Source organism: Populus euphratica, unplaced genomic scaffold (genome assembly GCF_000495115.2).
Source record: "Populus euphratica unplaced genomic scaffold, PopEup_1.0 scaffold2.1, whole genome shotgun sequence".
Lineage (NCBI taxonomy): Eukaryota > Viridiplantae > Streptophyta > Magnoliopsida > Malpighiales > Salicaceae > Populus > Populus euphratica.
In genome coordinates, this window is record NW_011499846.1 from 4,916,869 (window position 1) to 4,933,153 (window position 16,285).

A 16,285-nucleotide genomic window follows, 5' to 3' on the forward strand; every position below is an offset into this window, starting at 1 on the left:
AAGCTCCACTTTGGAAAAAGAAAGACATAAAAAGGAGAAGGAATTAGAGAGCTTTGGTACTACTGTATGCATATTGACTAGATAGAATCATAGGTTTACCATTTAATATAAAATCATAATCCATAAAAAATGATAAAAATATATTTATATAGGATTTTTATCTCATAATTGTATCTCTATATTTCTTTTAAAGTAAACCTTGTAAGGTAACTAATACAACATCATTGGTTACCCTTAAACACCATAAAATTACTTGTAAACTAACCTATGTAAAATTCCTTGAAAAAAAGATTGAACTTGAAAACATTATAATTTTAATGATTGAATAATATTTTCTATTTGTATATACATGAGTGGTCAATAGATTTCAAAAACAAATCACATGATTAAAGGAAAATAGTCATGTTAATAATTGTGAAACTTAATACGAAATCTAATTCAGCTAAGAGTCAAGTTACTCTTAGTCATTGAGTAAACCTATGTTAATTTTAAAACAGTATCATTTCAATTATTTTTCAATGAAATGATGTCATTTTATCAAAATAATAAACATTAAACTTAACCATCAAGGTCACTCGAGTTTTAAAAAGTCACTGATTAAAAAAATAATTGTCTCCAAACAAGTTTTGAATTGACGAGTCATTAAATCAACCTAGTAAACAAGACTTTAAATAGATAAGTTACCAGATCAACCTACTACTAGGTCGGACAAGTTTAAAAACTATATTTATGTTAATGATTTTATGATAATACATGCATGAGAAAAATAAATTTATCACATCACCTGGATTCTAAACGTGGCATCACTTATAAGCAATAACCATAAAAAAACATCAAAGAAATAGGATATTCAATTACATATAATTCATCTTGACAAGGAATTGTTGATAATATAAAAAAATATAGTTTCAAATAACTATGAAGAATGATATATTATCATTTAGAATGTTGTTTCATTAGAATCGTAAGCTATTGGCGAGCTCGGTAGAAGAAATCGGAGCCATATCCTCATTATTGTTCGATTCACACACTAGCTATGTTGCTCGCCCTTCACCGCAGGCATAACTTTCCATTGTGCGATCACATGTTTTTGAATGGTTTTAAAATGGGATAATGAAATCAACTGTCAAATGCAAACTAAATGCACAACGTATGGTAAACAAACACAAACTTATTTTGTATTTAAAAATCAATCCCAAACCCTCCCTAATATTAGAGAATTCTATGCACAAAAGATTAATAAAGCTCCATATTGTTTGTCACTGTTAATGAACAAAGATTCAAATTCCTAGGGCATGCAACAAACTGGTGCAAGAACTTGGTGACTACTTTTTTCAAGGCTAATACTTAACTTGCAGTGGAGGAAGATAGGATCACATAACATGATTTATCAGTTTTTTTTCCTTTGCTTGCATGGTGCAGCGCAAGTTCTGGAAAAGACAGATAATCATTGAGCTTGTAGGGGAAAAAAAATGTGTTAGTAGCTGTTAAGTGAGGGCAACAAATGGAATTCATAGGAGCTCATACAATGACAGTGAAATGAAGTGAAAGAATTCTAAGCTATAATGAATGTGGGTTAAATAATTAAGGATAAGCATAAGCCATGTGTGGGTGTCATGGAAGACAACATAGAATAAGCAGTCTCTTAAAAAGCAATGTTATAAAAAGCAGCGACGTTGCAGAGGATTCCATGAGCAAGTCTTTTATGGTGGTCGAAATGTACCAGCAAGTTACTATTTCACAACAAATCATAATGCTGGGATAGATAGATAAAAAATAAAATTAAAAAAACACAGAAGCAGCGTTAAAGCAAGCGTGAGTGTCCTGGTTAAAAGAAAGGTGCAAGGAAAAAGAATAAGCTAAAACTGATAACAAAACTAAAAAAAGAACTGGTACCGAAACTAAAAGGGGGGTTAAAAGGTTGACGGAGGTCAAATATAACAGACATCAAAAAACCTAAAAGCCTAAAAGAAAGGCAAAAGAGCTGATAACCATGCAAAGGAAAAGGAAAAAAAAAAATGAAAGAAGACAAGAGCATGCCAAATGACAATATTGGGAGATGGGGATGTCGAATCAGATCATTGTAAACGATCACCAAAGGCAACACTAAATTTCAGGAGAAGCTTAAGATCTCAGCAAACAATAGTTTAAAAAGAAAAAAACAGATGAGAAAGATAAACAGCCGGTGAATAAACCATTCCTGGGAATAGAAGGGGGAAAATGATAGCAATCAAGTTACATCGTGGAAAAAAAAAAAAGAAGAATCAGGAAAGCAAAGTGACAATGCAAGGGGGAATGGAACAAATATAGTCACCATGTAGAAGAGACAAGATTAAAGCTATGAATGGGGACAACATCACAGCAAACGACACAGAAAAGGCAAGGAGAAAAAAAAGAGGGAGAAAGTAATACCCTGTCAAAAGTCAACTTAGGCAACAAAGAAAATGAAGGACTATGTACGCCAAGTCAAAACAAAGAAATTATAGGAATGATTGTAAGATAATCGAAGGGAAAAAAGATTGAGCAAAGAACATGTCTAAGTCACTATCGATACTGGAGAAAATGGGACATCTATGAAGATAAATGGTGATAAGCAACGATGATTGAGCTCAAGGACTGTGGCAGCTCAACATCTCAGCAAACCACAACGGACACCCAAAACCGAGGAGGAAAATAAAGACATTGTGAGAAAAAACAAAGAAAAAACACAAATCAAGCAACATTATGGAAAGAAAGAAAGAAAGAAAGAAAATTAAATACATGATCCAAGCTCCATGGCAATGCAGCAGGAATTGGACCTAAACCAGCTCCATGGCAATGCAGTGGAAATTGATGGATCCAAGTATCAGAGGCAAAATCTAAATCCTGCAGAGCTCCACAATCCGGCAATCAAAACAGGGAAATTTAAAAAAAAAAATCAAAGAGAAAAACCAAAGAAAAACAAAGTGATAACTGTAAGTGATGGATCACTATTTTTGGCATTTTATGAAAAATGAATTTGGAGCCTAAATGCTTGTTTAAAAAATCCAAAGACATGATGATAACCCATTGATAAGTGGGTGGGGCTTACATCTATACCTAACATCCTTAGACTAGACAGAATGTCAGGCCCAAGTGACATGGGTCTAACTCGCTTCTAGGACTAGCGTCTTTAGACGTGGTTACGAGCTAAGCCCAAATAAGCATAGGTTTGGCAAGCTACCAAACCTAGCACCCTTGAGTCTGGTTATGTGTCGAGTCTAAATAGACACAAGTCTGGCAAGCTGCTAGATCTAACATCCTTCAACTTGGCTGTGTATTGAGACCAAGCAGACACGACTTATTAATCTTGGGTCTAACTACATTTTGAGCCTAATAGGGCACAAGTTTGGCGAGATGCCAGATCCAATGCTATTAGGCTCACCTACATGCCAAGCTCAAACGAACATGAATCTCGCAAGTTACCAAACACACCACCTATGAACTTAGATGTGCACCACGTCTAATTAGGCATGGGTCAAGAAAATTGCTAGACCCATTGATCTTGATTGCTATAAAGGTAAAAAGACATCCTAAAGCCTTAATATTTTTTATAGGGTTTTAGGAGTACAAATACCATTACAATCACACAGGTAAAAAGTTCACATTCTCTATTGTCAACAAAAATGCTTTTCTAATTTCAGAACATTTATCATATCAAAACTAAGAACAAAAAATTTTGTTCTTAAGAATAAATACTCATTCTCTCATTTATTATAACTATTTGCTTAAAGGTCACCAACTTTTTGTCATTTGAGGGTCTCCAAATCCCACCAAATGAAACTGTTTTGCAGGTTACATGCTTTCTATAACAAGCTACAAATTTCATAAATAATGGAGAATAGACTATTTTACCACCGCTAAAAAACTTATTTCTAAACACTTTGGATTTTGGAACCTCATCAGAAAAGAAAACATAAGGCCTGAAAACTGATTCGGAACATAATTTAATAACAAAGTGAAATGGAAAGCGTTGAAACGACTGAGAAACCTGACTTTCTTTTTTCTAATATTAGATATTTAATGCATTATTGTGGGATAGGAATCGAAATGAACGTGATAAATAACGAATAAAAGCAGCCAAAAAAATGAAAAGCACTTCTTATGATAGCCTAAACTTTAGAGGCAAAGGCTAAGAGAAATCACCCAGCACATAAAAACAAAAAATCAATTAGAATAAGAGAAAAGAGTGGGAAGATGATATATTAATCTTAGTAAAATATATTAACAACTCATTTGAAGGCAATCTATTTATGGAGGAATGAAACGTTTTCACGGCATTGCTGAAAACTTCCCTAAACTGTTAGTAATGTCATAGAAACAGGGAAGGGGGGGAAAAAAGGACAACAAACAGTTCTATCAAACCCACCATACAAGAAAAAGATCCAAGAAAAGAACAAAGCATTTCACCAAAATCTTGAAAAAGCTAAAAAAACAAACAAATAACGTTGGAAGAGAGGCAAGAAGAGGAAAAAAAAAGAGAGAAATGAAACTAATTAGGATGGCTTCAAACAAACAGTATGAAAGAGCCCTAGAAACCACTCACCAGTGCTTGATGTCAAAGCTGTTTCCAACATTTAATCGCGTAATATAGAATCAAAACCTTATCAACCAGAAAACATTAGAAAATATAACCTAAAATCCAAAAATAATTATGTAGAAAACCTCAACATCTAGCTAACTTACTAAAACTTGTGTTCAGCCTACCTTGTTAGAACCAGGAACTAAATTATATGACATACTCGCTTTCTCATTGACCCTACTCCTCTGTAAAAAGAAATAATCACTTTCAAAGCAAACTCACATAAATTAAATCTTGTCTTTACCGTACAATCAAGATAAGGAATGATCACAATGCATTTCTCAGAGGTGGGCTCAAAGAGAGTACACTAATAGAAAAAAAAACAATAAGCAAAACAAACTCAAAGTACAAATAATTGGAAAAGGGATACTTGTGAATAGACACAAAATCAGCTCAGGATTCAGTAGAAGGGACGTGGAGCCCAGATTGATAGCACTGATGATTGTGAAGGGGAAAAAAGAGATTAGTGAAACAAATAAGGCAATTTTGTTTCAATTCAATTAAAAAAGACTCCAGATATCAAACAAACAAATAGAAACAAATCAAGATGGACGTAGACAGCGTCAATGAAGCACAATAGAATAGAACCATGGTCAAATAAAAAACCTAGAAAAAAATCCAGAAAATCCATTAAATAACAAAATATCAGAAACCCAAATAGCCAAACAAATCTAAATAAGCAAAAACAAAACCCAAAACTTAAAAACCAAAAAAAAAACACATCGAAAAATTGAAAGAAAGGAAAGGAAAAACTGGCATGATGGTGGCATGGGTTTTAAGGACCCTTGAACCAAGGAAGGTTCCACCATTAATGGTTGTCACTGGTTGCTGCATTACTAACTCCATGACAATTATAATAATACATCACCACCCTCTCTTTTCAGGCTTCTTCCGTTCTTGTTCTCCACTTCAATGCGTAGAGAGAGATAAAGAGAAGGGAAGGGAATGCGAGGTTTGTTTTGGGTGTTGATGAGGGCTTCATTCCATGGAGGTCGTGGTTGATTTATGTTTAGTAGGAGGAAAAGGAAATGAGATGAGAGAGAGATGAAGAGAGAAGACACGATTACAATTCCGCCACTTAAAGGTCTCAAAAGAAAACAAATTAAAATGCAAGGACCGAACCTAGTAACTGTTGAAGTCCAAGTGAGGAGATCCAGGATAACATTCTTTTTAATTGAGGGTTTAAAATTAAATAACAAAGATTGAAGTCCAAGTGAGGAGATCCAGGATACCATCCACATTCTTTTTAATTGAGGATTTAAAATTAAATAACAAATAATGGAATTAAAATAAATACAAGAAAGAACGACATTATTGTTAAGAGAAGAAAAGATGGGGTCAGAATATAATAATTAAGCAAAATAGGTCAAATTATAATTGTTAAAAGATTTGACTAAAAAAAATACTCCGAACCGGCAGCAAGAGTGAAAAAAAAGAGGAGGGAGGAGGTTTTCTTCTAACTTAATTACAAAACTTCAGAGAAAATCCTATAAAAATCGAAGGGGTTTGAGTCAGATTAATCTAGGTAGTGGGAAACACCATCAACGCAATACTCAAAGGAAGGAGATTGAGAGAATTTGAAAATTTGAAGATGGATAGAACCGGCCAGAAAGGGGAAAATAGGAAGTGCCAAAAAAATTTGATTGGTTAAGGACTTTTATCACTTGAAGATGTTGTAATACTCGTTCAGCAGGGAACCATTTCACGCAATGATTGAGAGAATTTGAAAATTTGAAGATGGTTAGAACCGGCCACAAGGGGGAAAATAGGAATTGCCAAAAAAATTTGATTGGTTAAGGGTAAAAGTTTACTTTATCACTTGGAGATGTTGTAATCCTCGTTCAGCAGGGAACCATTTCACGCAAAGTTAGGTAAGTGATTGACATCTTAAAATTTAAATATTATTTAATTGTATTTGTAATTTTTTTTAAATGTATAGTAATTTTATTTGATAAATATTAAATTATTGAAAAAACTAGTTATCCTGATAAAAAAACTGATAGCTGCTTAATGGGTGATTTAAAAACTAGTTATTTTAATAATGAGATTAATATCCTAGTTAATAGGTAAATAAAGATATTAATTTCCTGATTAATGAGATTATTGTTTTGATTAATTACCCGACGGAATCGATGTTCTGGTTAATGGGCAAATGGGGATTTTGATCCCTGATAAATAGAACAACTTCTTGATTAATAAAAAATTAGAGAAACCAGTCCATGAGATTATTGTGACATGTGCCCTGGTTAATGGGAAATTACAAAAATCCATAACGTAGAAACAGAACAAGTGTTGGTTTGGCAAGAGAAGATGTTGTGTTCTTAAATTATATAAATTGTGTGAATTAGGAATAATTTCACATAAAAGTAATGATAGTAAATATTATGTATATAAGCTAATTAAGTGAGTATTATATAAATTTTAGGTACCTCAAAATGACATAACAAATAATGGATATCACGTTTATAATTTTGATGAAATCAATACTTATTTTTTGTTGTATTTTTGTTATGTAGTATGATTTTATAACCGAGTAGTGTGTAAACCTAAATTAAACATGTATATCTTAATTAGTTTTTCTTCAACCTCTATAATCACGTGGACTAGGTTTTAGGTTCGATTTGCATTAATATGAATGTGTTGGTTTTATGCCATAACTAGCTCAATCATCCCATAACTGAATATTTTGGAATCATATAATAGTTGATTTGTTTGAGGAAATATGAAAGACAGAAAAAAAGAAGTTGTTTTTGTGCCAGAGGTAATATATAAACATAGAAGTCCCATGCGGTGAAAATATGTTGCTGTAAATGTGTAAAATCCATGTACTTTAAATTGCAATACTATGTTACAATGAACGTGATAAAAGAAGATAAAAGAAAATTGGGGTTATTATGGAAAGTTCTTAGCTGGTTACATTTTAATGATAAAAAAAATTAATTTTAATGTTAATGAATTTCATTTCACAAGAAATATCCCACTAAGATGTTTTTAAATCTTTATGTTTTTTTAAAAAATAGTTCGAGGTCATGAGAAATAATTTTGTATCAATTTAACTGTGTTTGTAGGTTATTTTTTAGGATTTTTTAGTTGATAAAATGTTTTTTTTAATGTTATAAAAGTTTTTATAAGGATTTTTAGATGAAAATAAGCTGAAAAATAAATTTTAAAATAAAAAATATTCTTTTATTTTTTAATCATTGCTGTGTTGGTTGAATTATGTGCAGGCATGCAATTTTCTTTAATTTTTTTTTTAAATAAATAACATGTAATTTATTATTTATCTATTTATCAAAAAAAAATCCAGCACACCGGTCTATTTTTATAGACCCATACGTGTTACCTTCTCTGTTAATAGGCCAGACACACTAGGTTCCTTTTTAGCTTTACTTTCTTTAAAAAAAAAAGAAATAAATATTAATTAATTAAAATATATTGATTAAATGTGTGCATAAAATGTCTAACCTAAAAAATATTGAGTTTTAATTGAGGTTATTTAAAATAAATAAATTAGATTGATTTTTATAATGTTTCTTAATAGAATATGGCTTAATTTTTACATAATTTACAAATAAGATTGCAATTTTTTTTTTTATACTAGTAGTCTTTTGTGTGCGCGCGCATCTCTTCATATATTTTATTTCTTTGTCATGCATTTATTTTTTGTTAAATAAAAAATTAATTTAAAAAAATAAAATTATTAAATATAATAGGATTCATAACTTCACATTTCAAAATTAAATATCTAAATCAATGTCAAACTCTTAACTTTTCAATTTAATTTTTAATTAAATATTATTTAATTTTTTCACATGAAACAATAACATTTCTTTTTTTAATATCGATAGGCTTTATATATATTGGATTTTATTCGATCTCTTTTATACGTGTATGCGCTTTTATTATCATTTGATCATATATAAAAATAATTATAAGAAACAAAACCATCAAATATAATCGGATACATGATTCGTGCTGCAATATCAAATATTTTGATTTGTATCTATCTCATAATTTTTTTATTTAGTCATTGATTATTATAAGAAACAAAACCATCAAATATAATCGGATACATGATTCGTGCTGCAATATCAAATATTTTGATTTGTATCTATCTCATAATTTTTTTATTTAGTCATTGATTATTATTAACAATTTTTTTTATATATATTCAGTGACACAAATGATTTTTAATCTACTTAATTAAATACATGTAATAAATTTTTAATTTACAAAAAGAATTTTTTTTGTTGTAAAAATCATGTTGAAAAGATTTATATATTTATTTTTTTATATATATTTTTTTTACCCAACTGATGACGAAGCATTGACCAAGTAGCTAGTATATTTTAAAAATTAAGACCTAATAAGATGAAGAAAACAACAGCACACGGTCAGATTAAGAATTTTCAACGGTGAAAGATCTTATTAAATTAATATTGATAAATAGGTGAACTGTGAATAATATCTATAATGGTAGTATTTGTTTTTTGATTCAATCATGTTTTTGAATTTTGTGAGTGTGATTTCGAAATTAAAGAAAAGTTGGCGTTCGAAAAAAGAGGACAGGGATTGTTACATGGGCTACGTCGCCGTTACTCAAAGTGAGAAACGGGGTTAGTATGGTAATTACCGAAAGACGAAAGCGAGGCCCGGGAATAAACAGAATTTGAGTGGCATTGGTGATATTAGACATTTAGAAAGTGGGTCATAAGAAAAGGTGGGAAGACTATAAAGAATTGCAGAGGAGGGTTCCGTTTTCAGAAAATACCAGAACGCCCCCAAACTTGATGCGGACAAGGAATCTAGAGAACAAAACATGAAACGCCGTGTTTGGAACGAGGGAAAGTGGGAAGCCGGATTGTCGTCATTTTCTCCCTTCTAAGATCAGAGGAGAAACGGAAGATGAAGAGAAAATCGTACTCAATCCGCAGAATCTTTTCTCTCCGACTTGCAGAGGAAGTGGGTTATTTATTTATTTATCAGAATTTGATTTGAAGTGTTAGATCTACAAATTTCACTTCATAAAAAGATTATTTTGTTTTAAATGTAATTGCACTCCTCAAAATTTCCCATCATGTTTCTTCAAGCATCCAAGCCAAGGTAAAACAAATTTTTCTTGATTTTCACTGCTCCTTTTTCTCTCCATCCAAACACGAGGAGGAGCTTTTCATCTCGTTTTCCCTTCCTTAATTTTCACCCCTTCCTTCCATATAAAGAAGCAACATTATTTGTAGAGGACAAAACCTACATGCATGATTTACATTGGGTTTCCGAAATATTTTTTTAAAAATTTAATTATTTTATTTGAAATTAATATTTTTAAATAATTTTGGTATGCTGATGTTAAAATAATTTTTTTAAAATGAAAAATATTATTTTAATTTATTTTTAAAATGAAAAATGCTTTAAAAACAATTATTATTCTGCATTGTTTAATACACTGTCTAATTCTTGAAATGACTTTGGGAAACGAATGCAATGCTCGATGCAAGAAAAATTTTCATCGTGTTAGGAGAAATGTATGTCGCTCGTATTGTTATTTTTTGTTTAATTCGACTAGTTAGGCCAGTTCTGCCCTGACTGATTCTTTACAGAGAAATTTCCTTACATTTTGAATAACAGTAGATGGTAATGTAAAGAATAAACCTGTTCAGATGCTTGCGTTGGTTCGATCAGTACAATATATATATATAAAAGGGGGCCAGAAAATGAGGTAAGGTTAGCTTTACCTTATGCCTGCATTGATTCCAATAAACAACATGCCTTCCCAACCATCGATGTTCATGCTGAAGCGCAGCCAAAATCAATAAACCAATAATAGTTCTGTAGCATGTCTCCTATAATCAAACAGGAAATGGTGTTTCTGCTTCTCTCAAGGTGCTTCTAAGATTTGCTTGGGAATATGTTTTCAACTCTTTTTTTTTCTTTTTCTTTGCTACTGTGAGATACTGAATGCAAACAGGAAGTGTTAATTCAGCAAAGGGATTTCTCACCAGATGGGAAGTGACCCAGTCGCGATGATAGGATCTTCAAGGTGTCCAGTGAGAACAATTATGGCCATAAAATACCAAATCTGCAGGAAAAGGATCCAGCTGAAGCTGTAGAGAGCCGAACAAAGGCCCAAATGTCCTTGAAGGCAAACTAAGACAATCCTGTCCTTCCTTCCTTGCACCAACCAACCACATAGCCAACTGACCCAAAGCAATGACCCAAACTGAGAGACGTCATAAGAAATGGCAGCACCAACCAACCCCCACTTGAATACGTTAGCGAAGAGATAAAGCACTCCAATGTGCATGATCAAAGCTGCAAAACCAATCCATGCCAAAACTCCAACCTTGCTTTGTGCCTGCAAGAACTTTTGGGTAGGGAAATTGATGGCTAATGAGAACATTTGAGGAATAACTCGAATAGTAAATTTGCCGGTAAGCTCTGCTACATCTTTTCGTTGTCCAAGGAGTTTTAGGATTGGAGTGGCAAATATATAGAGAGGCAACAGGAATAAGCAAGCAACAAACTGAATTATCCATGATCTTTGCATGTCCAATCCCAAGAAAATTTACATGTATTTTAATATGAAAAATTATTAAAAAACCAACCATAATTATATTCTCAAATAAATTATTAACTATAAGATTTATGAAATTTCTGATTTCAAAGTTAAATCCTGTTGGTGACGTAGAGAGTATCCATTTGTCAACTGAGCCAACCCGTTATCTAACTTCATAACTCGTGCTTCGTGATAGTCTAAATGAAAATATGAAATGGAAACCACAAAATTTTCCATGCTTTCAGATGCATTTAGAAGGGCCAGAAAGAGAAGATACCTGTGTTTAAAAAGAACGTTGAGGTTTTTCGTGGCATTGAGAATATAGGATGTTCTTTTTGACAAAAATAAGAATGATGGTGGCGTGTTTTCTTTATGCTAGAGAGGGTTGAAAAGGGCATTCATGAACCCGATTCACAGCACACAGCAGGAGGCTCAAAAGGGGCTCTGCTCATTGGTATGTTTGGATAGAACAAAGCAAACGGTTAGGCAGGTAATGGACAGTATTTGACAAAACGTTATGGGGCATACACCGTATAATCCCTCCCTGTCTGCCCTCTTCTTTATCCTTGAACTGCCTGTCTACCTGAGGGATTGTCAAACGGTGATCATGACCCACAAGACCTCTCCCGCCAATTGCCAAACCATGAAAAGAAAGAAGAAATTGAAGCCGGCTATAAGGACCCACTTGGGAATATGATGTAACCTATATTTTTTTAAAATTTAATTTTTTATTAAAATTTAATATATTTTAGATTTTTTTAATATATTAATATTAAAACTGCCTGTCTACCTGAGGGATTGTCAAATGGTGATCATGACCCACAAGACCTCTCCTGCCAATTGCCAAAACATGAAAAGAAAGAAGAAAGTGAAGCCGGCTATCAGGACCCACTTGGGAATAACTATATTTTTTAAAATTTTAATTTTTTATTAAAATTTAATATATTTTAGATTTTTTTAATATATTAATATTAAAAATAATTTTTAAAAAGTAAAAAAATATTATTAATATATATTTTAATATAAAAAATTATTTAAAAAATAGTCACGCTGTAAATCTTAATATATATTTTAATATAAAAAAAATAGTCACGCTGTAAAACAAACTCCAGTGAAGCACATGCCACTTTGAAGTTGACAGGCCACCAGTGAGTGGTTGACTTTTAGCTAGGGGAACACTGCAAACAATAAACACCAATAGCTAAACATGGCCATCCAGGCCCAACTTTCTCCTCCTTTTCGAATCTGTGATCACTGGAATGACGTGTGCTGGTCTTCAATTGTACAAATAACGTTCATTTTAAGAAGCATGACAGATCTAATGAATCTCGGCTCTTGGCACACGAATGATCATCAAATATGAAACGGACGCAGCATAAATAATGGGACAATAGAATCTTGAAGAGCTTGAAAATTTGAGCAACAAGCAATTCCATTTACATTTCTGATACCGTTCAAGGCTACAATTCACCTAAAATGAAAGCAAAATGGGAGGGGAGGGGGAGCAGGAATTAGTTTTTCCTCAGCTATCCACCAATCTCCAGGACGCTTGTCAGTTAACTTTCACATTTTCATTTAGCTGGTGAAGAGGCATTACCAAGAGATGAAGGTGAACCATAACTATATACCCCTGCATTATCACCACAACAATCACCACCTATAGATACTCCCTTACCAGAATCTATCTGAACACCATGATAAGACTCCCCGGACACCAGTGCTTGTAGCAATTTTGGTGGTGGAGGAGTGGGCACTTCGACTACCCCTTCTAGCATTTTCACTACCATTCCCATTGTAGGCCTCATTTCCTCGTTATCCTGTATACACCAAACGGCAACCGAGGCAACACGCTGAGCTTCCTCAATGTCATATGCGCTGCCTAGCCTATCATCCACCACTGCTGCCACATTGCCTTCGATTATTTTCTGTGCAGCATATGGAGGGAAAAACCATTTCTCTGCCTTTTCACCCTCCCTGCCACCAGCACCACGAACAGATGGCGGTGCCTCTACATTTCTACGGCCTCCAAGCAATTCCAACAATGTCATTCCGTAGCTATAAACATCTGCTTTCGTGGTAATTGCCACACCAGATATCCATTCTGGTGCAACATAGCCCCAGGTACCTCTCATGGTAGCTAATACTCTACTGAAGTCGCGACCTATAAGCTTTGCTAAGCCAAAATCAGATACCTTAGCTGTGTAATCACTATCCAAAAGGATGTTTTCTGGCTTGATATCACAATGGATAATACAATCTCTACATTCCTCGTGTAAATATGCAATTCCTCTAGCAGTACCAACTGCTACACGAAATCTAACATCCCAGATCAAATTCAGACCATCTCGTCGCAGATACGCACTCAAAGGGCCATTTGGCATGTAATCATAAATTAAAAGCCTGTGAGAACTCTCTGAGCAAAATCCTCTAAGCCTGACAAGATTGATATGCTGAATGTTTCCAATAGTACACACCTCTGCCCTGAACTCTTTCTCTCCACTGCCTGGCCTTTCAAGGCGTTTCACAGCAACAAGAGTAGAATCCAACAACTCGCCTTGAAACACTGCCCCAAATCCACCATGTCCAAGTTTATCCGAGAAGCCTCGAGTTGCAGCACAAAGCTCTTTATAAGTGAACACTTTCAAATTCAACCCTGGAAACACACCATCTCCTTCCACACCCTTGCCGTTCTTTCTTCTCTTTCTCAAAATCAGCAGCATCCCTGCCACCAACCCCAAAAGCACAACTGACCCACCAATGCTACCAATCAAAAGCACAGATTTCGACACACCCTTCCTCACAATCCCCTCCTTCGGCACCCTGACATATAACACATCTTGAAAAGTACTATCAGAACTGGAATTTCTCAAATTCAACAAAGATCCATATAGATTCTTGCACAAGTTTGTCTTCCCATCGTGAAACAAACCGATACATGAACAATTACTCAAACAAGTCCTCTCACAAACATTCCTAGTCCCCCCAAAAGACACCATAGCCGCTCCCTCAAATCTCACAACACCAACCTCCCTAAACCCATCACTCTCTTCACACAAATCCCTCCTCTCTCTGACACAACCACCAGTATAATCCTCAGACTCCCAATCATAATCACTAACAGGAACGAACCCAGAAACACAAACACAAGGCTTTAACAATGTGCTATTACAAACACCCAAATTCCCACATAATCCATAAACTCTGCACTTATTGTCTGGCTGTGACCAAAACATGTTCCAATACTCATTCTGCTGAGTCCAAGTGTACTGCTTCAACTGCCCAATAACATCAACTTGAAACCTAGTCAATGGTGGCCTTAAACCACCATCTAATTCCCTCTCTGTGTACCAAAAGGATGCACTTGGCGTGAAAGGATCCGAAAAATGGAACTTATAAATGTAAGGAATAGTCATTTCAGGTACACCATCGAATGCATCACCAGTCCAATTACCTGTACTCCAATACCTGGCACTCTTGTTATAAACAAGCTCAAATTCATTAAACCCTAGCGGGTTTATCCTCAGAGAGAATAAACCAGGCGATGGATCGTTTATGCTCCTCCATGAAATTAGAGATCTTTCACTTGTAATATTCATGCCTGGCAGCCATGTATCTGTTGGAAAATCGAAACTTTGCCAAACAATCAACCCTTCGGCCGATAAAAGAACAAGATTTCCATTCTCTTGAAGGAGCAAGCGTCTTGCTTCTTCTGTGTTTGTGCTTTGCCAAATCGTTAAACCCGGTAATGCAATGATGGCCAGTTTGCCTTCCGCGGTGATTTCTAGCCTTGTAGAGGTGAGATTGGTAATGGGTTTTTCACGATTTGCTACCCAAACTATTGGTGGTGTTGGAATTGAAGCATACGAAATGGCCAGGTACCAATTGGGTTTCCCACCTGGGTTAACGAAACCCAGATTGAATGTCTTGTTTAGGCTTGAAATGGTTGAGTGTCCTGTGACAAGGACATTGGCAGTCTCTAATTTCTTGCTTCTACTGCTTTGTATTGGGTTGCAGGGAGCTGATGGTGTAAATGTGTTGCTTGTTGCAAATTTGGAAACAAGCAAGGCATTTGAGGTTGGTAAGAGAAGGGAGAGGATGAAAGCGAAGAAGATGGCTAGTGTCATTTCACTGATCACCAGCGGCATTGTTTCATGGCTTTGGGGTCTTGAAGGAGAAAGGCATGACTTTTTCACTTGAAGGGTGACATTGATGATGATGATCTTTGCACTTACTAGATGACATAAAATCTTTGTGCTGTGTGGGTGGTTCAGTGATGGGAGCAGTCTGTCTCTGATTCAAGCTTTCAACTTTTTAGAGTGAGCAGAAGATTTTTTTATGGAAATCTGAAAAAACTGCCACTTTGAGTACTCAAAGCTACAGACAAAAAAGTTAAATTTCTTGGAAGTCTTGCGTAATTACAAAAATGTCCTTTACACATTTTGCACTGAATCCATCATCTTTTATTTGAGAAGCGCTTTTATTAACAGGATCAAACCACATATTTACAAAAAATGCCCTTCATCACTTTGCTTTGATCCTGTAAATATATTATTATTTCATTTCTCTTTCACTGATGGTACGCTTTCATTTGAAATCTATATCTTGCTTAAAACACCTTAGATTAATTTGATCATGCATGCCTTTGATTAATCGCACTACTGAATTTATTATGATTAATATCGTGCGATGCAAATGAGGGCATTTTTTAAAAATATGGTTCACTCATTTATTTAAAGTATTTTTTTTACCATAAAAAATATTAAATTAATATAATTTTCAGTATTTTTTATAATTTTTCTATGGTATATTAAAATAACACGTATATTTTAATACGTGAGGGGTGGTTTTAAGGACATGAGACACGGGAAGCGGTTTTGTAGGGCTGGTTTGGTAATTAGAAGCTTGGAGGACTAGATAGTAATAAGAAGCTTTTGCGGGGGTTACTTTGGTAAATCGGAAGTAGAAGGTGAGGAGGTCTACGGGATAGTGTGGTTTGGTGGCAGGCAAAAGTGCTGAAACCCACTCACGAGGTCGCCGTATCTTTGTAACAAAACAAAATTATTTTTTAAATGCATTTCAGAAAACCTTGTTCGAGAAAAATCATAAAATAATTACGCGCGTGGGTTGCGTTC

General features: G+C 34.2%; 2 protein-coding genes across 2 annotated transcripts; both read right to left on the reverse strand.

The window, feature by feature from the left end:
• Positions 1–10,592: 10,592 nt before the first annotated feature.
• LOC105138256 (protein TRANSPARENT TESTA 12-like) lies at positions 10,593–11,144 on the reverse strand. Its single transcript, XM_011044306.1, has one exon. The coding sequence runs from the start codon at positions 11,142–11,144 to the stop codon at positions 10,593–10,595; it is 552 nt and encodes a 183-aa protein (XP_011042608.1).
• A 1,396-nt stretch (positions 11,145–12,540) lies between these two features.
• RLK4 (receptor-like protein kinase 4) lies at positions 12,541–15,510 on the reverse strand. The gene has a single exon (XM_011038385.1). It carries the CDS (start codon positions 15,296–15,298, stop codon positions 12,725–12,727), a length of 2,574 nt encoding a protein of 857 aa, XP_011036687.1. The 5' UTR covers positions 15,299–15,510; the 3' UTR covers positions 12,541–12,724.
• Positions 15,511–16,285: the final 775 nt, after the last annotated feature.

Coding starts and splice junctions, on each gene's coding strand:
- LOC105138256 (XM_011044306.1), bottom strand. CDS start 11,144: ATGCAAAGATCATGGATAATTCAGTTTGTTGCTTGCTTATTCCTGTTG.
- RLK4 (XM_011038385.1), bottom strand. CDS start 15,298: ATGCCGCTGGTGATCAGTGAAATGACACTAGCCATCTTCTTCGCTTTC.